Raw genomic sequence first — 25,585 nt, forward strand, 5'->3', positions numbered from 1 at the left:
TGGAACAGATTTGTTGTTTGCACTCCGACATATCAGAAACACACTCTGATAGTAGGTACTCCCACTGCAAACGTTATCGTTAAAAAAAAATAATAATAAAATTTTTTTTCTTCCCCTAAAGTGTGGGTATTTTTATAACTTAAGATATACACAAAACTTTAAATCTTTAGCAGGATATAAATATTAATTTAAACATCTGCCCTGAAAGTACTTCCCCTCTCTTGAAGTTTCCTGTTACTTAATTCATTCATGTGCCATGAATTTTACAATGACCTTCTCAAGATACAAATGACTGGCCAGTTATACATTTACTCTTACAAAACTCAGCAATTTATTTTGATTTAAAGCACACCCTCCATAAAAGCACAGAGATTTAATCCGAAGACTTTTAGAGGATCAGAATCTGTAATATTCCAAGTTGTTTATGTCAACTGTTAACCAGGCACTTTTGAAAATTGTGTTTAGTTTGTTGTCTGCCTGTCATTAACTAGATCCTCTTGTTCCTGTCTTTTCTAGATTACATAATCCTTCAGGATTCAAGCACGAAAAAGTACTTGAAAACTTAATTAAATCAACTACAGATCTTTTCCAGAGAAAGAAACCGGCCAATTTAAATTCCCATGGTGTACACTGTATTTTCCAGATGTAGTTCTCTTCTCTATGGTCTACATTTTTGTAACACACCCTTCAAAATGGGGGCACCGAAACTATGCATGATATTTCAGTGTGATTCTGAAACAAAGATGACCTAATACAAACAAAAGCAGAGCAAAAAACCAGTATGAATGAGGCTTATTTCAAACCAAGCTCGGACCCTGTAACTGGCTTACGGCAGAGCCACATGGGCAGCCGTATTGGCACACAAATGCTTCCGAGACATCTTACACAAACACTACTTTTGAAAAACATCCTTGTAAGTGTGTAGCACACATTTAAACTGGCAGACCTTTTTTCAGCAGTTTTTGCTTTCCTTCTCTATGGTGCCAACATAGTAATTTGTGCCGTTATGTGAACCGATTTGAGAAAATTATCTCAGCTTCAATTTTTCTTTTTCCTGCCAGATTGTTTTTCAGCCTAAGAGTCCCCTGCTCTACACCATCTGCGCTAGCACAAGAGCAAATTCAGCCATGAGCAGCCTAAGGTTGGGGTGGAATGGGGAAGTAGTGATTTAAACACGTATTAGAAAGCAGCTAGACACGCGGCCACGCAGCCAGGAGGAGGCGGCCGGGGCTGGCAGGGAAAGAGAACGGCCGAGAAGGCAGCTGCTGCACCGCCAGCCGACGCTGACAGACCTCACAGAAAATGGCAGGGGATCATCCAACAGGACGCTGAATGACAGGGGTTACCGACCACCTGTGACCAGAAGGATCCTGCCCCCCAGCCACGAGCTCCCTTGTGCTCAGCCGCCCTCTCCTCAGCCCACGGGCAGCCCCGCCCTCGGCGATGGGACGCCGGCCCCGCCCGCTCAACACCTAACGGCCCTGCCGGAGAGGCGGTTGGGCCGGACAACGGCCCGGCGCGCGCCACCCCGGCGGCGGCCGCGGAGGCGGGCACGCGCTCCTCCTCACGGCGCGCTCACCTTCCTCCACGTCTCCCCGCCCCGGCCACACCCGCGACCCCGCCCCACCTGCAGCGCATGCGTGCATGCGTAGCCTCCCCGGAGCCGCGCGCGCTCGCGGGGGTTGGCCGCTGCGGCGGGCGGGGCCGCCTTCCCCCCCTCCACCGCGCATGCGCCGGGCCCGGTCGTCGTGGCGACGGGACGCGGTGCCAGGCGGTCGTGAGGGCCGCCGCCGCCGGTCATGTCGGAGATTTTGTGCGAGTGGCTGAACGAGGAGGTGAAGCTCTCCCGGAGCGTGGGTGAGTGGGGGCCCCGCTGCGTCGGGAGGGGGCGGAGGGTCGGGGGGCAGCTGGCTTGCCTGCCAGCGCAGGGGGCTGCCGCAGGGTCAGGCCTTTGTCCCGCCGAGGGATTTAGGGGCTTCCCTGGGGCCAGCTCCCGCTGACCGACCGATGAACCCTCCCGCTTCCTCGCGTCCAGATACCTCCTCAGGTACATTTTTAATCTTCGTGCGCGAGACGGTGATTTTCGAGGTAAAGTTAATTTTCCTCAAGGCGCAAGCGCTCTCAGGAGATATGAGGAGCTCAAGCTTCAACTGCTAATAAGGACTCCAGAGGATAAATATATTTTAATACGTTTGCAAAGCAGTGCTTTGTTTTGAATGGCGGGTGTTGTGCTGGCTTTGGAGAAGCATTGTTCTGCAAGGAGGGAGCAACTTTCTATGGATGAGAAGCGCATTAGATCTAGCTTTGTTTTCATTTGCATTTTTTACAGAAAATTTAGTAATTATCATTTATAGATATTGCCACAATCTTAATGACAATTGTGACAATGTTTACTTTTTAGCACTGAAAATGAGAATGAAATGACTAGCTAAAGCTTATGTTGCAAAATAACTACACTGAAAGCAGATTTCTTTGTGACTTGAAAACTAGTTACTACTAGATCAACCTCCTAAAATTCCTCTGAATTATTTAATAAAGTTTGGACTTAATTTTGTTATAAAAATAATAATGAGTTGTATTAAGATTAATGTATGAATTCTTTTAATTATCTTAATTTTTTTTTTAAAACAAACAACAAAAAAATGAACTTAGTTCCAGGATCATTTTCAGAAGAATTTTCTACTGGCTACCTCCTAGGAGAACTTCTACACAAATACGGTCTTCAGGATGACTTTAATCAATTTTCACAGAGCAGGTTAGTACATATGGATTAACATCTCTTACAGAAATTAGACAAAGTATTTATTTTTCAGTTAGGATTTGCTAATGCAGAGTGGGAAAGATAGCTAGAACTTACCAAGATTTGATACATTTATCAGTAAGTCGAAAGATACTTGTAATTGACGCGCACGGATTAGCTTCGTATTTCCAGAGAGATTGATCATACTACTTGAAGAAAATTATGCATTTTGATTGTAAATACGATAGGAGCAGGTTAGACCAAAAGTTCAACAAGACCTTCAAGGATGTCTCTAAGATTGGAGATATTGACACTGTCCGCATGAGCTGTGTAGATTCAGAAATCCAGAGGAGTGGTGTGGTGGTGACCATTACATCTTCACTAAAATGAAAATGGTGGAGATGCATTGTGAGGCTCTGAGTGAAGCCCTGGCAGGAGGTTGTATGAGCATTTATAAGTTTACAAGTAAACTGGTGTAATATTCACAATGAAGAACAACAGAAAAACAGGAAGTTGAAAAATCTTGTGCAGATCTGTGAGCCTTGGTATGTTGATGATGCAGTTCATGGGGTTACTTGGCTTATGCTCCATTTTGGCAGACCTTGGTGTACATGTATATCAAGTGTGCCAGGCTGTACATCCTATTCCTGTTTCTTCTGAACCTCTTTTTTATGTTCGTTGCCCTTCTTATTTATACCCTTTCCTACCCAAGTCCCACCAACTTGTAGGAGAGCAGCTTGAGCACAGCTAATGAAGGCAGCCAACAAACACAGCAGTTTTGCACAGCAGTTTTTGGGCTCTGCTTCTAGGACTTCTAGATCTCTCAGGAATTTCTGGGATCATTGGAGAACCGCTGGTAACTCTTCGAGGAACTTTAGAGTGCCTGCTGCTGCTGGGAAAGGATAGCTTCAGGAGGCTTTTACTTCTAGCAAGCTCTAGCAGCTTCTAACAAGTTTGTTCAACTCTTCCTGATAAAAGGGTGCTTTGAGCTCTTGTCTCCAGCTGACTTCTTAGGGAGGCACAATTAGTGAAGATGCACTTCAGCAGGTGTGAGAAGAGGTTAGAAACTCTGCTGAGACAGTGTATGCATGCTCAGCAAAGGTGGTGATGCATGACAGTCCATGATCCCCAGTACCCACTGGAGCAACTACTCAGAATGTCAGAGGCCTCAACTCAGATTGCTCTCCAGAGGAAGGAGGCAATTCTCCATGTCTCAGGCTGTAGGGAATGCCCAGAGTCTTTACTTAGCCTTGGGCAGGGGGAGGTGGTGGCTTTGCCTGCAGAGGTGTGTGTGCACATGGAGGATCTGTGTCACCAAGTCAAGCTGCTGCAGAAGGAGGTGAGTAGACTGTTCATCATCACAGATGATGAAAAGGAGATAGATTGGATCTTCTCTGAAACACTGCAGATACGGGAACCTGAACCCCCAGCTGTGCTGAGGGAGAGGCAGGCAGAATCTGTGCTTGTTGGGTTGGAAGAGGAGATGACTGGCAGCTTGTGACTTCTGGCAACAGGAGGAACATTCCTGCTCCACCTGCTGATCTGCAGCTGCAGAACAGGTTCATTGCCTTGGTGGTAGATGAGAGGGTGGTGGCTCTGTGCAACAAAGCATCTGAGCTGGTGAAGTCTGAACCACACAGGAGCACCAGCAAGAAAAGGTGAGTGATAGCAGTGGGAGACTTTCTCCTGCAGGAGATGGAGGTGCCCATTGGCTGAACTCACGTGCTAGCCAGGGAGGTTTGCTGCTTGCTGGGGTTCGGGTCCAGCCCTGCAGAGGCTCATCCAGCCCTTGCACGGCTGCTCTTCTATGTGGACACCAAGGGTACTACCAGAGAGACCTGGAGCATATCAAGAATGGCTCTGGAGGCAAAAGTCAAAGGCCTGGGGGCCCAGGTGTTTTTTTCCTCAATTCTGCTGGTAAGGTGGAAGGGCTTGATGTGGAGTGGATAGATTTTACAAGTCAACAAGTGGCTATGCAGCTGCTGTCAACAGCAGGGATTTGTTTTTCACAGTCGTGGGATCCTCTTTGAAGATGGAGGACTGCTAGGAAGAGATGGGATCCAAGTTGGGCAAAAGCATCTTTGCTAACAGGCTGGCAAACCTGGTGAGGATAGCTTTAAACTAGGAATGAGGGGGGAAGAAGATGATTACTCTTAAACAAGTGAGGAAGTGATGGCCTAGACTGTCAAGCAAGAGGAGGAGGGTGATGTGAGTAAGAGGGGCAAAACAGTGCAGAAGGCTGTCCACCCCAAATATATGTACACAGTTAAGGAATTGTTGAGAAGACAGCATTATGGGAGAAGCATTCACACTTTTTCTGGTAAATCAACACAACTGCCTGCCTCTCTGAAGTGCCTGTATACTACTAATGCATGCAGCGTGGGGAACAAACAGGAGGAATTAGAGGCCTGTGTGCAGTTGCAGGACTATGGTATCATTGGAATCACAGAAAGGTGGTGGGATAGCTCACACAACTGGAGTGCTGCGATGGCTGGATGGACAGGCTGGGAAGGTGAGGAGGAGGAGTTGCCCTTTATGTGAGAGAGCAGAGAAAATGCACGGAGCTCTGCCTTGGGATGGATGATGACCAGTTATGGTCTTATGGGTTCAGATTAGAGGAAAGACCAAACTGGGTGATGCTGTGGTGACTGTTTGCCACAGATCACTTGAACAGGAAGAAGTACGTAAGGTTTTCTTGAGACAACTGGAAGAATTCTCATTTTCACAGACCTTGGTCTGAATAGGAAACTTTAACCAAGTTGGTATCCGCTGGAAGAGAAACACCACCAGGCACAAGCAATCCAGGAGGTTACTGGAGTGCATTGATGATAACTTCCTGAGAAATGTGATTGAGGAGCTGAAGAGGGGAGGTGTTCTACTAAACCTAGTACGTACAAACAAGGGAGGTCAGATGTAGCATTGACTGCAGTGACCATGAGATGGTGGAGTTCATGATCTTGAGAGGAGTGAACAAGCTGAATAGCAGCATCACAACCCTAGACTTCAGGAGAGCAGACTTTGGCTTGTTCAGGGGTCTGCTTGGAAGAATCCTATGTAAAATGGTCCTGGAGAGAAGAGGGGTCCAAGACAGCTGATTGATTATTTATTTATTTATTTTCTTCCAAGGATCATCCCCTCCAAGAATAATCCATCTCAATGTGAATAAAACTAAACAAAGGCAGCAGGAGGCATGAATGGAAGAGTAAGGTGCTACTGACAAAACTCAAACATAAAAAGGAAGAATACAAGATGTGGAAGCAGGGTCAGGCGACCCAGGAGGAGCACAGAGACACTGAGTATGCAGGGATGGCTTTAGGAAAGCCAATGCCCATTAGGAGTCAAAACTGGTGAGGGACATGGAGGGCAACCAGAAGGGCTTTTACAGGTATGTCCACAGCAAAAGGAAGACTAGAGAAAACATGAGCCTACTGCTGACTGGGGTACAGGACCCAGTGAAAAAAAAAGGTCAGTGCTTACATTGAAGAAAACACTACTTGTGCTCCTGAATTTTTTAGCATTCTTCCCAGGGCTTTGAAATTTCTTTTGTTTGACCTCAGACTTTTTGTTGTGACATCGTTTGTACCCATGTGAAAGAGCAGGAATGGGTAGTAGTCTGAAGGTTGTATTAGGCTCTTCAGTCTTGTGGTCATGTCCCTAATTCGGGCCCCAGGGAGGCAGCAAACTTTCCTGAAAAGAGGGTCTGGTCTGCAAACGGATGCTTCTGTTCCGCACAGGAGGGAATCACCAACGACCACTGTTTCTTCTCAGCGCTGGTCTTAAGGCAGGTTTTGTTGTGAGGGGTTGGTCTCTCTGACCTTGGCAAGACTGCTTGTGCAGGTTCCTCCTCTATCTCATTATGTGCTTCACCCACCATACCCAGGGCCTTGTACCTATTCTGTAAGGGTATCTTAGAGGGTAGGGAGGGGTTTCTCTTACCACTCCATGCTGTAATCTTCTTCCACCCCTCCTTATCCCTTGTGACACTGCCTTCCTCCTGGCAGAAAGCAGATCCAGGACCTGCCTCCATAGTGGCCATGCTGAGTTGGCTCCCATGCATCATAGATGGCAGAATATGGCTCAATTGATCAGTCTCCCTCTCAGACTCTCGAATTCTGCCATGCAAAAGGCTGAGGTACTTAATGCCTTCTCTGTGTTGGTCTACTCTACTAGTAAAACTCACACTCAGAAATTCCAAGCCCCTGAGACTAGCAGGAAAGTCTGCAGCAAGAAAGATTTACCCTTGGTGGAGGAGGATCAGCTTAAGGAACATTTAAATGAACTGGAAATACACAAGTCCATGGGACATGATGGCATATACCCACCCGTGCTGAGGGAGCTGGCAGATGTCATTGCTAAGCCACTCTCAGTAATCTTTGAAAAGTCCTAGTGATTGGGGAAGATTCCTAGGACTAGAAGAATGCAACTGCCACTCCTCTCTTCAAGGAAAGCAAGAAGGGGGAATTGGGGATGTACAAGCCAGTCAGCCTCACCTCAGTCCCTAGGAACTGATGGAAGAAATAAGCATGGAAACCATTTCCAAGTATATGGTTTATATAAAACCTGCTCTGCTTTTAAGTTTTCTCCAGACTTAAAATACATATAGCAACAAAGGCTAGTAGTTTTTCAGCAGCTGCTGTTTTACTCATTTGATCAGTACAGATTGCAGACTGCATTGCAGTCTAGGTATCAACTTAGACTAATTTCCCCCCCCAGGAAACCTACTTATAATTGTGTTGAGCTTCGTGCCACAGTGGTTTGGTTCCTTCTGTTGCACGTCTCTCCATATATTTATGCTACACTCCAGCCTGCAATAACCATATGCTGAGTAATACGAAGAAGAAAAAACAAAGGGGAAAGAGTATCTAAGAGGAAGTCAGTATCGATGTAGTAGATTCCTTCCAAGGACAAGAAGATGACTGGGAGTTGTCAGCATGGATTTATGAAGGGGAAATCATGCCTGACTAACCTGACCACCTTCTACAATGCGGTGGCGGGCTCAGTGGTTGAGAGAAGATCAGCGTATGCTGTTTACATTGACTTTTGACACTGTCTTCCTTAGCATCCTCATAGACAAACTGATGAAGTATGGACTAGGTAAGTGGACAGTGGTGGACTGAAAACTGGCTGAACTGCCAGGCTCAAGGGGTTGTGATCAGCAGTGTGAAGTGCAGCTGACAGTCAGTCATTAGTGGTGTAGCCCAAGCGATGATTCTGAGACCAATACTGTTTAACATCTTCATTAACGACCTGCATGATTAAGACAGAGTGCACCCTCAGCAAGTTTGCAGACGATATAGAACTGGAAGGAGTGGTTGATACACCAGGAGGTTGTGCTGCCCTTCAGAGGGACCTTGATGGGCTGGAGAAAAGGGCTGACAGGAATCTCATGAAGTTCAGCAAAGGAAAATGCTTCTGGTGAGGAAAACCCCATGCCTTCAGTACCAGCTGGGGGCCGACTGTCTTGAAAGCAGCTTTGCAGAGAAGGGCCTGGAGGAGAACAAGTTGACCATGAGCCAGCAATGTGCCCTTGCAGCAAAGAAGGCCAACAGTATCCTGGACCACATTAAGAAGATGTGGCACTGGTGAGACCACATCTGGAGTGCTGTGTCCAGTTCAGGACTCCCCAGTGCAAGAAAGACACGGATATATTGGAGCAGGCCCAGAGAAAGACCCTGACGATTACTAAGGTCTGGGAGTATCTGGCATGTGAGAGGGAGGAGGACTGTATGTGGTGTTCTTTACCACAGTACTCTACAACTTTGTAAAGATAATTTGATGTTTTCACCTTTCTTCATTATTTTCTCTGCTAATAATTACTGATACTGAACTTTTGACAACTGTTGAGAATTGAGGCAATGTCTTCTCAATTCCAAGATATTTTTTCTGCACAATAAATCAATTATTACTGTGTAATAGTCATTGTATGGTCCTGGAATCCTGCAAGAACCTTTACCTGCCTAATCTTACTTAATATCTATAAAGTTATACTTTTATAACTTGGAGTGTGCTATTAAGGTAAAGCATATTATTCATGTATCATTTGGTAAGCTGGCATCACTTTAATATGTTTTAGCACAGCCCAAGGCAAGATCATACCTGTTGGGGTGGTGGTGAGAGAAATGTAGATTCCTTTTTTAGGATAGGCAACTGTAATCTAGAAGGCGCTAACAGAAAAGAATGTGGGGTTGTTGCGACTAACTAGTCAAGGCCTACTTAACTATATTAGCTGCTTATGTTGCACAGTTCTTGGACATATAAGCATGGGAATAATAATTGAGAAAGTGATAGTATTTTGAAAGGAATACTACTGGAAAACTTTTTCCAGTTTGGCTGTCCATATTTGAAAAATAAAATATTGTAGTTTTCCCTGAACTCTTACAATGATCTTGAAATATGATTTAAAACATTTTTGTATTATGAGGCAAGGTTAAGAAATTCCATCTGATCTGATTACAGAACAAAAAGTTAAGAGGTAATATCACCAGAGCTTCTCAATGCATGTGAGGTGATTTCTGACAGTAGGGCTCACCTTAACCTTGACTCAGTGGCAGAAAAACGTTCAATAGTTGTAAGCTGCAGTTATATATAATTGAGTAAGAAATAAGGCATGGACTATTATAGTGAAAATAATGAGCTCCTGGACTGTTTCATCTAGGAATAAGGTGAATACTGTGTTACCAGAAGATCTTAAGTTAAAATTGGACATATTTGTAGAATTATGCTACAGCTCGGCTGACCTCAAAAGCTTGTTGGTTCATGTGAAGGAACTATTGTGAACTCAGGTGATAAAGCAGTATAGAAAGCATGATGTTCTGACTCAGGTTGAAGTTATGGATTTGTTGGATGAAATTTGATGTGTTAATTGTGATACAGTGATGCTTTATTGTTACAGGGTTTTGGCATGTATATCTATTGATCTTGAGTGCTTCCACAGAAGAATCTACATATCAAGAGAAACATTAATCTGCAATCCACTATTTCAGTTTTGAATGTAAATTGCTCATTGAGTCTTTATTTTCAACACTACTCCAACCCGTGTGTCCATTTCTTTTTATTGGAGAAGAAATATGACAAAGTGTTCAGAGGATTAATAGATTATATAGACTTTTTTTATAATTTCCTATATTTTGGCTGGTTAGAGCTCAAGTGGATTGATACAGTTAATATAGAAACTTCATTCTAATCCTTTGTACTTTTTGTGGATGGTATACAATTAGCTGTAATTGGGGGTAAGCTTTTGCTGTCAGATGCACTTTGTGTGTGCATGTATCAAGATTTATATAACCCAATATGTTTTCTATTTTTTCCAAAAGTTATGCCTAGTAGACCAATGCAGTTACATGTACTGCACCATAAAACCTAAGCCAAAGTGTGTATCACTTTACTTTAAGGAAGTCCCCTGTGTTCTTTTCCCCTCCTATCTTGCAATGAGATAAATGTCATGACAATGCTTATTGCAGCAAGTTGGAATTGAAAATATGTTTATGTTCTGATTTTTTTTGTTGTTGTTTTTAATCATATAGGGTTGCAAACGCAAAACTTAACAATTTTTCTCGCCTGGAGCCCACGCTTCACCTCCTTGGTGTACAGTTCAATGAGAATGTGGCCCAAGACATCATGACAGGACAGCATGGGGCTGCAGCAAAGCTTTTATATGAATTGTATATTGCTTTAGAAAAAAAGAGAAAGGCAAAGCTCACTGGAGTAGCCATGGAAGCAATGAGACCTGCAGCAACTGCAAAGCTTAAGTCTATTGAAAGTGTTTTGTATCGAGAGGTAACTAACTATGCCTAGTTTGTATAAATATATAGGAAAAAAGATAGCATATGTACATGTACCTTTCAAGCATGTTGCATGCTTCCCCTTGCCACTTTTTAAATCTCCTATTCAAAACCCAATACTTATATGGAAAAGAAGCAGTCCTTTGTTGTCTTATACATAGACAGTGGGATTACACAGTTTATCTGTGACTCATGAGGATATTGATCATCTGTGTTTTGTGTTCCTTTGTTTTGGCTCATTCTGTGTTACGTGCTCTGCTTTTAAGTTTTCTCCAGACTTAAAATACATATAGCAACAAAGGCTAGTAGTTTTTCAGCAGCTGCTGTTTTACTCATTTGATCAGTACAGATTGCAGACTGCATTGCAGTCTAGGTATCAACTTAGACTAATTTCCCCCCCAGGAAACCTATTTATAATTGTGTTGAGCTTCGTGCCACAGTGGTTTGGTTCCTTCTGTTGCATGTCTCTCCATATATTTATGCTACACTCCAGCCTGCAATAACCATATGCTGAGTAATACGAAGAAGAAAAAACAAAGGGGAAAGAGTATCTAAGAGGAAGTCAGTATCGATGTAGTAGATTCTGTTAAGGATGTTCTTCTTGTCTTCATCAGTAATGCTTAGCATGTGCAGACCATAATTTGTTATCAGGATGAGCAATCTTTAAGAAGCTATATATCGTGAATCAAATTCAGCTGGGTGAAATTTCAAATTTTTTTCTGGCACACTTCCTGAAAAATAGTCTACAAGCAGAAAGTTTACCAACAAGTGCAAGAATAATACCAAACAGTCAAAACATCCCTTCACCTATAGAGGGATAGCTTAAAGAAGATAAAGCAACTGAGAGTACCTCATGTCAATAGATAGGTTCAGAATGGCATTTGATTTGTAGAATAGTTGAGGTAGGAAGAGGTGTCTGGAGGTCACTTAATCTACCCTCCCTGCGTTAAGCAAAGTCAACTAGAGCAGGTGGCTCAGGACCTTGTTCTGTTGGGTTTTGAATATCTCCAAAGATGGAGACTTCACAGCCTGTCTGGGAAAATTGTTTATCACAGTTTCAGTAATTTTTTTTCTTATGTTTGAGTTGAATTTTCTGTATTTCAGTTTGAATATGGTGGGAGATGTGGTGGTCGGAGGCCGTCTTGGGCTTAGTGACCATGAAATGATAGAATTCTTGATTCTTGGTGAAGTAAGGAAGGGGGCCAGCAAAACCGCAACCATGGACTTCCGGAGGGCGGACTTTGGCCTGTTCAGGACGCTGGTTGAGAGAGTCCCTTGGGAGACAGTCCTGAAGGGCAAAGGGGTCCAGGAAGGCTGGACGTTCTTCAAGAAGGAAGTCTTAAAGGTGCAGGAGCAGGCTGTCCCCATATGCCATAAGAAGAACGGGCGGGGAAGACGACCGGCCTGGCTGAACAGGGAGCTCTTGCTGGGACTCAGGGAAAAAAGGAGAGTTTACCACTTGTGGAAGAAGGGGCAGGCGACTCAAGAAGAGTACAGGGATCTCGTTAGGTCATGCAGAGAGGAAATGAGAAAGGCAAAAGCCCAGCTAGAACGCAATCTGGCCGCTGTCGTTAAAGACAACAAAAAAAGTTTTTACAAATATATTAATGACAAGAAGAGAGCCAAGGAGAATCTTCATCCTTTATTGGATGTGGGAGGGAACATTGTCACCAAGGATGAGGAAAAGGCTGAGGTACTCAATGCCTTCTTTGCCTCAGTCTTTAACAGGCAGACCAGTTATCCTCAGGGTACTCAGCCCTCTGAGCTGGAAGACAGGGACGGTGAGCAGGATGAACCCCCCGTAATCCAAGAGGAAGCAGTCGACGACCTGCTGCGCCACCTGGATGCTCACAAGTCTATGGGGCTGGATGGGATCCACCCGAGAGTGCTGAGGGAGCTGGCGGAGGAGCACGCCAAGCCACTCTCCATCATTTATCAGCAGTCCTGGTTAACGGGGGAGGTCCCGGACGACTGGAGGCTTGCCAATGTGACGTCCATCTACAAGAAGGGCCAGAAGGAGGATCCAGGGAACTACAGGCCTGTCAGCCTGACCTCGGTGCCGGGGAAGATTATGGAGTGGTTCATCTTGAGGGCGCTCACAAGGCATGAGCGGGACAACCAGGGGATCAGGCCCAGCCAGCACAGGTTCATGAGAGGCAGGTCCTGCTTGACCGACCTGATCTCCTTCTATGACCAGGTGACCCCCCTAGAGGATGAGGGAAAAGCTGTGGATGTGGTCTACCTGGACTTCAGTAAGGCCTTTGACACCGTCTCCCACAGCATTCTCCTCAAGAAGCTGGCGGCTCACGGCTTAGACAGGTGTACTCTGCGCTGGGTCAAAAACTGGCTGGACGTCCGGGCCCAGAGAGTTGTGGTGAATGGAGTTAAATCCAGCTGGCGGCCAGTCACAAGCGGTGTTCCCCAGGGCTGAGTTTTGGGGCTGGTCTTGTTCAATATCTTTATCGATGATCTGGATGAGGGGATTGAGTGCACCCTCAGTAAGTTTGCAGACGACACCAAGTTGGGCGGGAGTGTTGATCTGCTCGAGGGTAGGAAGGCTCTGCAGAGGGACCTGGACAGGCTGGACCGATGGGCCCAGGCCAACTGTATGAGGTTCAACAAGGCCAAGTGCCGGGTCCTGCACTTGGGCCACAACAACCCCATGCAGCGCTACAGGCTTGGGGAAGAGTGGCTGGAAAGCTGCCTGTCGGAAAAGGACCTGGGGGTGTTGACAGCCAGCTGAACATGAGCCAGCAGTGTGCCCAGGTGGCCAAGAAGGCCAATGGCATCCTGGCCTGTATCAGAAATAGTGTGGCCAGCAGGAGTAGGGAAGCGATCGTGCCCCTGTACTCGGCACTGGTGAGGCCGCACCTCGACTACTGTGTTCAGTTTTGGGCCCCTCACTAGAAGAAGGACGTTGAGGTGCTGGAGCGTGTCCAGAGAAGGGCAACGAGGCTGGTGAGGGGTCTGGAGAACAAGTCTTATGAGGAGCAGCTGAGGGAACTGGGGTTGTTTAGCCTGGAGAAAAGGAGGCTGAGGGGAGACCTCATCGCTCTCTACAACTCCCTGAAAGGAGGTTGTAGCGAGGTGGGTGTCGGTCTCTTCTCCCAAGTAACTAGCGATAGGACGAGAGGAAATGGCCTCAAGTTGCCCCCCCCAACAAGGGGAGGTTTAGATTGGACGTGAGGAAAAATGTCTTTACTGAAAGAGTGGTTAAACATTGGAAGAGGCTGCCCAGGGAAGTGGTTGAGTCCCCATCCCTGGAAGTATTTAAAAGACGTGTAGATGAGGCACTTAGGGACATGGCTTAGTGGGCATGGTGGTGTTGGGTCGACGGTTGGACTCGATGATCTTAGAGGTCTTTTCCAACCTTAATGATTCTATGAATAGAATAGAATAGTTCCAGTTGGAAGGGACCTACAACAACAACCATCTAGTCCAAGTGCCTGACCACTCCAGGGCTGACCAAAAGTTAAAGCATGTTATTAAGGGCATTGTCCAGATACCTCTTAAGCACTGACAGGCTTGGGGCATCGACCACCTCTCTAGGAAGCCCATTCCAGTGTTTGACCACCCTCTCGGTAAAGAAATGCTTCCGAATGTCCAGTCTAAACCTCCCCTGGCACAGCTTTGAGCCATTCCCATGCATCCTGTCACTGGATACCAGGGAGAAGAGCTCAGCACCTCCTTCTCCACTTCTCCTCCTCAGGAAGCTGTAGAGAGCAATGAGGTCACCCCTCAGCCTCCTGTTCTCCAAACTAAACAAAGTTTGGCACTGTTCAAGTTAAAATCTGCATGTTCTTTTCAACGGAGCTAGTCCTGTTTTTCTGAAAAGTATTCCACCATGTTTAGATGTTGTTCTGTGTACATTAACACAGGAAAACACAGTTTGAAATTACTACTGCAAAATTATCATATTTAAATATGTTTCTTCTGTTGCTGACTCTTCATTGCTTGATGTTTAATTTTAGCGTTTGAAAATTTTAACGCCACGTCAGGCTGATTTGCAACTACAGCAGGTTTCAGAGCATTTTGAAATAAAATCTAAGGCGATAGAAGATAAAATAGCTCATATACACATTGCAGAACAACAGAAAGTTCAGAAGATCCAAGAGGAACAAAGAGCCCAAGACATTGAAAAGGTGACTACTTACTCTTTATAGACTTCTGAAGAAGTATTTTCTTAAGGTCATGTACATAATGAGTTAGTTAAAGCCAGTGTGAATGCTTGTTAATTCTGTGCTACACAGTCATGTTTATACAAAAACAAAGAAAAGGAGTACGCATGGCAATCATTAATATGTAGATATAAAGCCAATATACTGCTATAAGACCCTTAAAAACATTAATATTTAAAAATAACTTAATGTTAAATTGAGAGTATTTGTATATCGTCATGCATGGAAAATATTTATCGATTTGAAGACAAAGTGTGAATTTCACAACTGTGTGTCTTTAAGGTGTCCTTGTAGAGGAGGTTTGTGACAGTCTTCATTTGTGAAGAAAAGGTGAAACATTGTTTAAAAGCAGGAAAAAGACACAGAGAAGGGGACCAATAGGGTGTATGGCCTCAGAACATCTTGTAGCTCTGTGTAGCTGTTCTGATAAAGTGAAAAAGAGGAACTAATTTCTTAAGATATGGGAACACTCACCCGAAGTACAGTCTGTAGTTTATATAGAGGAACTGGCCAGCTATCCAAGGGGTGTTGAACCACAATGAAAATGGGGTTGACTAATTTGAGATGGATTTTATATGGCTAATTAAAGGGAGAGAGTCTTGCTGTGGTTATTTAGGTGTTCTATTGCCACTGCATGAACAACAATGAAAAAGAAAATACAAGCAATATCCAAATTAGTCAAAATAAAATTTTAAAATAAAATTTATTAATATCTTATTTGATGTATTATATATTTATTTGTTAACTATCTTTGACTCTTTGTAAAAAAACTTTTTTCCACTCAATTCCACCTTTAACTGCATGTATCTGTAGTGCACTTTTAACTAGTGTAATTTAAATGTTTGTTACTTCTTGATCATCTGAGACTCATTGTTCAGCAGTAATATTACCTAATGGTATTCTCAGTTTCTGTACCAGGAAACTGGTATTCTCAGTTTCTGTGCTGAATTCTGACCTGAAACAGGTACCATACTAGAGCTAGAATTTAATACAAGCCCTTAAATACCTATTAGGCACTGAGCACAAACTGTTTTTCTTTACAGATGTGCTTCTATTGCGCCGCACTATTTGTTAATGCAGACAGAGCATATATAAATGTACCATTTTCTGATAATGGTACTTAAAAAATGTATCTTAATCCTCAAATATTGAGAATATATACTAGCATATTGCTAAACTGTCAGATTATTCAGAATGTAGAATGATACTTTAATTTCAAATGCATTTTACAACATCTACCTCGATTTTAAAATGGTGATTTATGAGTACAGTGGCTGAGAATATTCTTAAAACAAGGTTTAACTGTGGACAAAAGATAAAGAATTTTTTGCTTTCATGGCATTGTAGTGATCCACTTTAAAAAAAAATAAAAACAAAGGAAAGAAAGAAAAGTCAGTTGCTCAAGCCTGGAGCCTGATAAGCTCTTCTACTTTCTTCCTGGAAGATTTTTTTCCTTATGGCTTAATTACATTTACTTCATAGATATATAGGTGGTGTATTAGGGCCATATGGTGTATTTTGTTTCAAGTCAAGTATCTGAACATAAGATGTTGAATATTCAGCATCGCATAGGAAGAAGGAGACAAAATGAAATAATGGCCAGGATTCAAGCAGCCATTATACAGATTCCAAAGCCACCACCAAGCCACACCATAAAAGCTATTGAAGCAAAAAAATTCTTGAAGAAGAAAAGAGAAGCAGAGGTAACTATCATCTATGTTCTTTTCATGTTAATTATATGAACTTGCAAAACATGATTTCTGGGAGCATTTACACTTACAAATACTGTACTTGCACCATCCAAAAGCTGCTGATATAACTGTTAAAATTATATAGTAGACTTAACCAGTGAAAATTGGGCTAAATATTAATATGATTATGATTCTGCATTTGTTACTTGGTAAAAATTTGTTTTGATGTAAGAGAAAGTTCTTATTGAATAAATACCATAGGTAGGTACTAATTTAATTGCTGACAGTATTTTAGCTTCTAGTCTACTGAGTAGAATATGTGAAATAAAAGCATTAATGTTGCCTTCTCATTTGTGCATGATGAAGTTTTGCACCGTAATGTATGAACTATTCTGTAAAACACTATAGAACTGCTCTATCAAAAATGTTAATAACAGCTGAAATTGACAATAGTCTTAGATCAAATCAAGAGATGATGGCAATGCAGCAATAAAAAAAAAAATCTGTATTGTCTAGTGCTGAAGTGTACTTGGATTGTAATCTTACAGTTCATGGGTTGTACTGTCATTAGGAGTGCAAATTTTACCGGTTTTTACAACTGCGCAACCGCAACAGATGCATTTAAATGTAGAGTGTAGGAACATGGTTGCTTGAGTAACTATCAGGGATAAATTCAAGCTACTAAATCTAAAGCAGATCATAGCCCAGAATATCTTGTTTCAGATCCCTGAATGGTGGGAATTATATAAACTGCTAGAATCCTATGTAAAATCAAAATTATCCTGCAGAATGAACAGCTGCAAAATCTTAGGATTTTCTGGCTGGTGGACATATGTATAGCTAGGAAAAGGGGAGGGGGAAAGGAAATAAAAGGTAGAAGGAAATAGTCTTGCCTTTTTTCTTGATCTAGCTGATGCTTAAAATATTTTCAGTGTAAACATTTCTGTTGTACCAACATGACATAAAAATAATTCCCTAATACTTAGTCTGTTGAACCTTCCTTATAATGCTTTGTGAAGAGAAAAGAAACATTAAATTTTGTGTTATTTCTTCAGGACACATACAAGGAGATTAAAAAGTTTGAGAAGTCTATGACAGGAAATGCCTCTGCAGTACATAGGCAAGTCGCTGACAGGTAATATTTGGATATTAGATTGTTAAGATTAGATAGGACCCTACCTCAGGTGCCTACTATCTATGTAGACAGCTACTTGAGGAAAATGTAATGGCTTGTTTAGTTTAAACTGTGATTGTCCTTTGAGTGATTGTCCCACTAGCAATGCAAACATTCCAGCTCCAGCACCGTTACAGTGTTTTTACCTTACCTTTAGTTGTAGCAGGGATGGCTCAAGCTTCCTTCTCTCCTTTTTGCCATATAGGCAGCAACAAAGGACACAAAGTGCATCTCTTCTCTGTTCATTTCAGTCATTGAGTCTGTAAGGTCAGTTAGACTTGCAGAGAGATGAGAATGGTTGTGGATGTACGTACATGATAACACATTTCAAAGAAAATAGAAAGAAGTAACCTTTCTCCTTAGACTTAACTGTATGTTGATTTATTTGTGAATAATTTTAAGTAATAGTCATTCTGTCAACTTCAGTGATATATATACCATACTCAGAAGAGGTGGCACTTGCGCATACTGCTGTGGATCCTTCTGTGTGTAAGCAACCTGTGATTAATAACTCTGCAAAACTGCACTCAGAGTGTATGGATATATTGAAGAGTAACCCATCTTTCTTTGATATTCTGTGAGCCATCCTCATTTCCTGTTTCTGCAGAATTTGGCTTCATATTAGCAAATGAACTAATTGACAGTTGGCTCAAGTCAGTGCTGGAGCCCTCCTCTGGACTTAGTGGTCACTGTGGGGCACAAGAGCATCAAGAAGTAGCCACAGTGCCCACAAAGAGTGCTGTTATGCATTTGTCAGACTTTCACATAACTATATAGGGATCTGTATGAAAACATCTCTAAAAACCATAATTCCTATAAAGTCTGCGATCTTTTTCTTTTTAATCTTTTCAATCAGCGATATACAAGAATCATTGCAAACACAGAAGTTGCAAGAAACAACTCTAGAAACTACAGCACAGACAGCAACTGAGCTGTTAAATATTTATTCAGATGATGAATATATAAGGAAAATTCAAAAACGTTTAGAAGAAGATACATTGGCTAGACAACAACGAGAAAAGAGACGACGAAAAATGCTAATGGAACAATTAATAGCACATGAAGCTGAAGAGGTGAGAAAATGTATGCTGAAGTACATAACCAATGTACAATTAGTAATCTAAAAATTTGCTTACAAATATAAAAGAACAGTATTTTTTGAGGGTTGAATAAAATTTGGAGGGGATAAAGGGAGGTATATACACTTATTTCTGAAAATAACTTTTATGCCAACCATTGTCTTTCCTTGAAAAATATGGAAGGTTGTCCATTCTTTCTCATCACCTTTATGTTATACTTCATCCTTATAAATCATAAAGGATTAAATGAAGGCATCAGAGCTAAGATTATTAAAAATCAGTTGAAGACCTGCCTTCTATTCCCTCCCTCCCAAGTTGAACGTTAAATTATCAAAACGTATACTGGTTCTGAAGAAGATACTTAAAAACAACAAGCATGGCATTCCTTGGTTGAAAACCTGTATTTACTAATGTGTCATGTAAAGTTTTTGATCTGGACTAGATGAATTCTGAAATGGTTGTGCTGGGTGATATGAAGAAGCAAAACACTTATTTTGCAGGTCAGAGTTTTGATTTTTGATGTGTTATGGAATAGAAGATGTGTCTCTGGAGGATGTCTGTGTTGTGTCTAAAAATGGATGTTGCAGGTTATTCCATTTGAATCCTGTCCCATAAAAGCACAAGGCTTTCCAGATTCCTCATCAGACATTCCTCATTCAAAAAGCAGCTCTTAGATTACTGACTTCACAGATCTTCTCTTTCATAATGATTGTATCAAAACAGAACCTTGTAACTTACTGGGTTTCTGTGATTTCTAGTTACCTTTTATCTTAGTATTGCACTGTGAGTCCTTAGCTTAGATCATATCTGTTGAACCCAGTATAGTTGAGCTTGTCTCCACTGGTGTTGCATAGTAATAGCGCTTCAGATGTGTGGCATCTCTGAAAAGGAAAAGTATGAAATTATATATATATATATATATATTTAAGCATTGGCATGTAATGTCTGGAGATGTTTTTGGAGTTGTTAAGAAAAAGTTAAATTTGTTGGGGTAGGCATCTAGAAATTAGATGACTTCTCAATATCTATCCCAGACCTATATTCTATGAAAAACACCTGTAGTGGCTTAGACCAAGAGTCCGTCTATCCATGTATCCTGTCTCTGAGCTCTCATTCAAAGAGATTCTGTGTCATGTTCTTGTTGATATGCATAGGCCATGCAGAAGTTTTGCAACCCAGTTGTCTGAAATCACTGTAGTCCCGAAACTTGCTCTTTACCTGTGTCCAGGACAACCTGCTATCAGCTGTTGCAGCCCCAGCACAACCTCAACAGCCTGGATTAGTGGTTCTGATAGCCATGGCTATCAGCTGATGGCCATGTGGCCAGCAGCAATCACTGGGGCATTTGGTGGATATGTGTCCTGGTTTCGGCTGGGATAGAGTTAATTTTCGTCTTAGTAGCTGGTACAGTGCTGTGTTTTGGATTTAGTATGAGAATAATGTTGATAACACACTGATGTTTTAGTTGTTGCTAAGTAGTCCTTACACCGGTCAAGGACTTTTCAGCTTCTCATGCCCTGCCAGAGAGAAGCTGGTGGGGACACAGCCAGGACAGCTGACCCAAACTGGCCAAAGGGATATGCCATACCATATTACATCATGCTCAGTATATAAACTGGGGGGAATTAGCTGTGGGGTGGTGACCACTGCTCGGGAACTGGCTGGGCATCGGTCAGTGGGTGGTGAGCAACTGCATTGTGCATCACTTATTTTGTATATTCTTTTATCATTATTATTATTATTTTCCCTTCCTTTTCTGTCCTATTAAACTGTCTTTGTCTCAACCCATGAATTTTCCTTTTTTTTTTTTTTCCTGATTCTCTCCCCCATCCCACTTGGGGGCAGGGGGGGAGTGAGCGAATGGCTGTGTGGTGTTTAGCTGCTTGCCGGGTTAAACCACAACGGTCCTTTTGGCACCCAACATGGGGCACGAAGGGTTGAGTCACCCAGGCAAGTGGACCACCATGGAGAGAGGTATCCAGTACCTGAGGGAATTAGCCATGCTGGAGGTGATTCATGATGACTTGAACAATAAGCAGTTATCCAGAGATCCAGACGAAGTCAAGTGCACATGACCCATGTTGCAGAAGTTTATACAGAGCGCACCATCGTCATATGCCAACTCATTGGCAGTAATGACCTGGAAAGACAGAGAGGGACAAACGGTGGATGAATTGGCTGGCCAACTCCTGGAATATGAAGAAAGTCTCTCTTCCTCCCTAAAGGCCTGCATCTCAGCTGTGGAGAAAATGTCCTGGGAGGTCCAGCAACTCAAAGAGGATAGATCCTACTTCCCACCTGTATGGACCAGTATCTCAGCCTTTAGGAGTAAGCGTCCCTCTGCTCATGAGAGAGGATATAGTGGATACACACCACGAGCCACCCTGTGGTTTTACCTATGTGACCACAGAGAGGACATGAGGAAGTGGGATGGAAAATCTACCTCAGTCCGAGAGGCACAGGTACATAAGTTGCAAGGAAAAACAATCACGCAAGGGGGTTCTTCCAGGAAAATTGCTGCTCCAGGTTCCAGTGAGCAGTTCCCCAGACAAAGTAGAAGGGCTGATTTTACTTCCGATCTTAATAAAGGGACTTTTGATTTGTATTTACAAGAAGTGAGTAACGAATACTATGACCAGGACTAGAGGGGCCCTGCCTCCGGCCAGGCAGACGAAGGGGACAACTGGGTTTACTGGACTGTGTGGATTCGATGGCCTGGCACATCAGACCCACAGGAGTATAAGGCTCTAGTGGACACCAGTGCACAGTGTACCCTAATACCATGAAGCTATAAAGGGGCAGAACCCATCTGTATTTCTGGAGTGACGGGGGGGATCCCAACAGCTAACTCTATTGGAAGCTGAAGTGAGCCTAACTGGGAATGAGTGGCAAAAGCACCCCATTGTGACTGGCCCAGAGGCTCCGTGCATCCTTGGCATAGACTACCTCAGGAGAGGGTATTTCAAGGACCCAAAAGGGTACTGGTGGGCTTTTGGTATAGCTGTCTTGGAGACAGAGGAAACTAAGCAGCTGTCTACCTTGCCCGGTCTCTCGAAGGACCCTTCTGTTGTGGGGTTGCTGAAGGTTGAAGAACAACAGGTGCCAATCACCATCACAATGGTGCACCGGCGGCAATATCGCACCAACTGAGACTCCCTGATTCCCATCCATAAGCTGACTCGTCGACTGGAGAGCCAAGGACTGATCAGCAAGACTCGCTCACCCTTTAACAGTCCCACATGGCCAGTGTGAAAGTGGAGACTAACAGTAGACTATCATGGCCTGAACAAAGTCACGCCACCGCTGAGTGCTGCTGTGCCAGACGTGCTAGAACTTCAATACGAACTGGAGTCAAAGGCAGCCAAGTGGTATGCCACAGTTGATATCGCTAATACGTTTTTCTCAATCCCTTTGGCAGCAGAGTGCAGGCCACAGTTTGCTTTCACTTGGAGGGGTGTCCAGTACACCTGGAACCGACTGCCCCAGGGTGGAAACACAGCCCCACCATTTGCCATGGACTGATCCAGACTGCACTGGAACAGGGTGAAGCTCCAGATCACCATTGATGACATCGTCGTATGGGGCAACACAGCAGAAGAAGTTTTTGAGAAAGGGAGGAAAATAGTCCAAATCCTTCTGAAGGCTGGTTTTGCTATAAAACAAAGTAAGGTCAAGAGACCTGCACAGGAGATCCAGTTTTTAGGAATAAAATGGCAAGATAAAATAATAATAAAAGTCATCAGATCCCAATGGATGTGATGAACAAAATAACAGCCATGTCTCCACCAACTAGTAAAAAGGAAACACAAGCTTTCTTAGGTGCTGTGGGTTTTTGGAGAATGCATATTCCAAATTGCAGTCTGATCTTAAGCCCTCTCTATCAAGTGACTTGGAAGAAGAATGATTTCAAATGGGGCCCTGAACAGCAACAAGCCTTTGAACAAATTAAACAGGAGATAGTTCATGCAGTAGCCCTTGGGCCAGTCTGGGGAGGACAAGATGTAAAAAATGTGCTCTACACCGCAGCCAGGGAGAATGGCCCTACCTGGAGACTTGAGGTCGACCCTTAGAGTTTTGGAGTCGGGGATACAGAGCATCCGAGGCCTGCTATACTCCAACAGAAAAAGAGGTATTGGCAGCATATGAAGGGGTTCGAGCTGCTTCGGAAGTGGTTGGTACTGAAGCACAACTACTCCTGGCACCCTGACTGCCGGTGCTGGGCTGGATGTTCAAAGGGAGGATCCCCTGTACACATCATGCAACTGATGCTGAGTGGAGTAAGTGGGTCGCACTGATCACACAATGGGCTTGAATAGGATTCCAGGAATCTTGGAAGTGATCGTGGACTGGCCAGAAGGCAAAGATTTTGGAATATTGCCAGAGGAGGAGGTGATGCGTGCTGAAGAGGCTCCGCTGTATAATAAAGTACCAGAAAATGAGAAGCAATATGCTCTGTTCATGGATGGGTCCTGTCATCTTGTAGGAAAGCATCGGAGGTGGAGGGCTGCTGTGTGGAGTCCTACATGACAAGTTGCAGAAAATTCTGAAGGAGAAGGTGAATTGAGCCAATTTGCAGAAGTAAAGGCCATCCAGCTGGCTTTAGATACTGCTGATCGAGAAAGCGGCCAGTGCTCTATCTCTATACTGACTCATGGATGGTGGCAAATGCCCTGTGGGGGTGGTTGCAGCGATGGAAGCAGAGCAACTGGCAGCGCAGAGGCAAACCCATCTGGGTTGCCGCTTTGTGGCAAGATATTGCTGCCCAGGTAGTAAACCTGGTTGTAAGAGTATGTCACGTAGATGCTCACGTACCCAAGAGTCGGGCCACTGAAGAACATCAAAACAACCAGCAGGTGGATCAGGCTGCTAAGATTGAAGTGGCTCAGGTGGATCTGGACTGGCAACATAAGGGTGAATTATTTCTAGCTCAGTGGGCCCATGACACCTCAGGCCATCAAGGAAGAGATGCAACATATAGATGGGCTCGTGATTGAGGGGTGTTCAAGTTTTATGCAGTATAGGTGAAAATCTGACCCTAATGTCTACTGACATAAGGTCCACTTGACTGTGGGCACTATTGCACAGGTTATCCGTGACTGTGAAACATGTGCTGCAATCAAGCAAGCCAAGCAGTTAAAGCCTCTCTGGTATGGAGAATGATGGCTGAAATATAAACATGGGGAGGCCTGGCAGATTGATTATATTACACTTCCACAAACCCGCCAAGGCAAGCACCATGTGCTTACAATGGCGGAAACAACCACTGGATGGCTGGAAACATACACCATGCCCCATGCCACCGCCCAGAACACTATCCTGGGCCTTGAAAAACAAGTCCTGTGGCGACACGGCACCCCAGAAAGAATTGAGTCAGACAATGGGACTCATTTCTGAAACAACCTCATAGACACCTGGGCCAAAGAGCACGGCATTGAGTGGGTGTATCACATCCCCTATCATGCACCAGCCTCCGGGAAAATTGAACAATACAACAGACTGTTAAAGACTACACTGAGAGCAATGGGTGCTGGGACGTTCAAACATTGGGATACACGTTTAGCAAAAGCCACCTGGTTAGTCAACACTAGGGGATCTGCCAATCGAGCTGGCCCTGCCGAATTAAAACTCTTACATACTGTAGAAGAGGATAAAGTCCCTGTAGTGCAGCTCTAAGCCAGCAAAGCCAGCCAGGGCTGTCGAGGAGGTCAGACAGCTGGTCCACCTTGCAGTTGTTGTACAAGCCTTGTCAGCTTGAGATGGAGGAATTGTTGCAATGTGCTGCCAATCAGACTGGCTCCAGTGAGGTGCCAAAGCAAGGCAAAAGTAACAATAGTGTTCCTAACTTCCCAGAAAGAAAAATTAGTGTTGATACAGGAACAATAGAAGCCACAGACTGCAGGAATTAGAAGGAAAGAGAAGTGAGCAGTTGAAACAGTAGTCTGACCAGATCAGAGAATCTATTTAGTGGTAATTTCATTCTAAATTAGCAGAGGAAGAGGTGTCTGGTTGGAACTCTGTGAGATTTCAGAAATTAGATGTTGCTGGACTTAAGAGAAGTGTGACCCAAACTGGGATATTTTCTTTAAAAATTAAATAAATATACAAAGTAGTTGAAAATTACTTTCTCCCTCCTTTAGACATCGAACCAGAAAGGATTTGCAGACTGAAATTGTAGCTTTCTAATAGTCATTAGGGTCAGATTTTTACCTATACTGCATAAAACTTGAACACAGGGCATGGGATCCTTTAGAGTCAAACAAATTTCATCCCTTCAGAGTGTTTTCGTGTGTTTCATGTCCATACGTATAAACCTCTACTAAAAGAATCTTGTTCAAATTTTTGAGTTTTGGCGCACTACAAGTTGGAGCCTGGGAGAAAAAATACTTTACAATTACATGACACTCCTCTATGCGGAGCACAAGGTGATGCCAGTCAGATTTTCATAGGCAGGAGTTGGAAGTGTTTGACAGTAACATGGCTTCATCCCAATTGAATCTTTGATCTCCACCATTTCAACAAAGTATTTGATCTAAGTACTCATTATTTTTGAATCTCTTTTCAGATTTTATCTCTCTGAATTTAAAAAGTTATCAGGAAGAAGTTACCATCAGGAATAAATTGAGAAGATGAAGATGTGAGGGGAAATGAACTGTTACTAGATTATTGCTTGTCAATTAAATAGATTTTTGTATGCTAAGCTATAAGTTTTGGTCATAAATTATATGATTACACAACAGGACAGAATTGTTTCATTTGTATGTAAATTAAACAAGGAAATAGAAAAATAGAAAAACGTGATATAGTAATTATGTATGAACAACATGAAACATAAACACATTAATGTTTGGCCACTGGATGCCACTGTTGTCTCAAGTAGGTAAACTGAAAAAAAGTGTGTATTATGCTTTCTCAGTAGTAATTTTTCAAATCAGAACTAAGATG

The 25,585-nt window shown here is 43.3% G+C and overlaps 1 protein-coding gene across 1 annotated transcript in view; it reads left to right on the plus strand.

Annotated features, from left to right (window-relative positions):
• The first annotated feature begins 1,780 nt into the window (after window positions 1-1,780).
• SPEF2 (sperm flagellar 2) overlaps window positions 1,781-25,585 on the plus strand; it is a 72,333-nt gene continuing 48,528 nt past the window's right edge. The window contains exons 1-7 of the mRNA XM_076362575.1: window positions 1,781-1,857; window positions 2,653-2,755; window positions 10,264-10,516; window positions 14,493-14,663; window positions 16,262-16,402; window positions 17,446-17,525; window positions 18,421-18,637. Of these exons, the coding sequence (XP_076218690.1) occupies window positions 1,800-1,857; window positions 2,653-2,755; window positions 10,264-10,516; window positions 14,493-14,663; window positions 16,262-16,402; window positions 17,446-17,525; window positions 18,421-18,637 (1,023 nt within the window). The 5' untranslated portion in view covers window positions 1,781-1,799. The remainder of the gene's footprint in view (window positions 1,858-2,652; window positions 2,756-10,263; window positions 10,517-14,492; window positions 14,664-16,261; window positions 16,403-17,445; window positions 17,526-18,420; window positions 18,638-25,585) is intronic.

The sequence above is a fragment of the Aptenodytes patagonicus genome, chromosome Z (assembly GCF_965638725.1).
Source record: "Aptenodytes patagonicus chromosome Z, bAptPat1.pri.cur, whole genome shotgun sequence".
Classification (NCBI taxonomy): domain Eukaryota; kingdom Metazoa; phylum Chordata; class Aves; order Sphenisciformes; family Spheniscidae; genus Aptenodytes; species Aptenodytes patagonicus.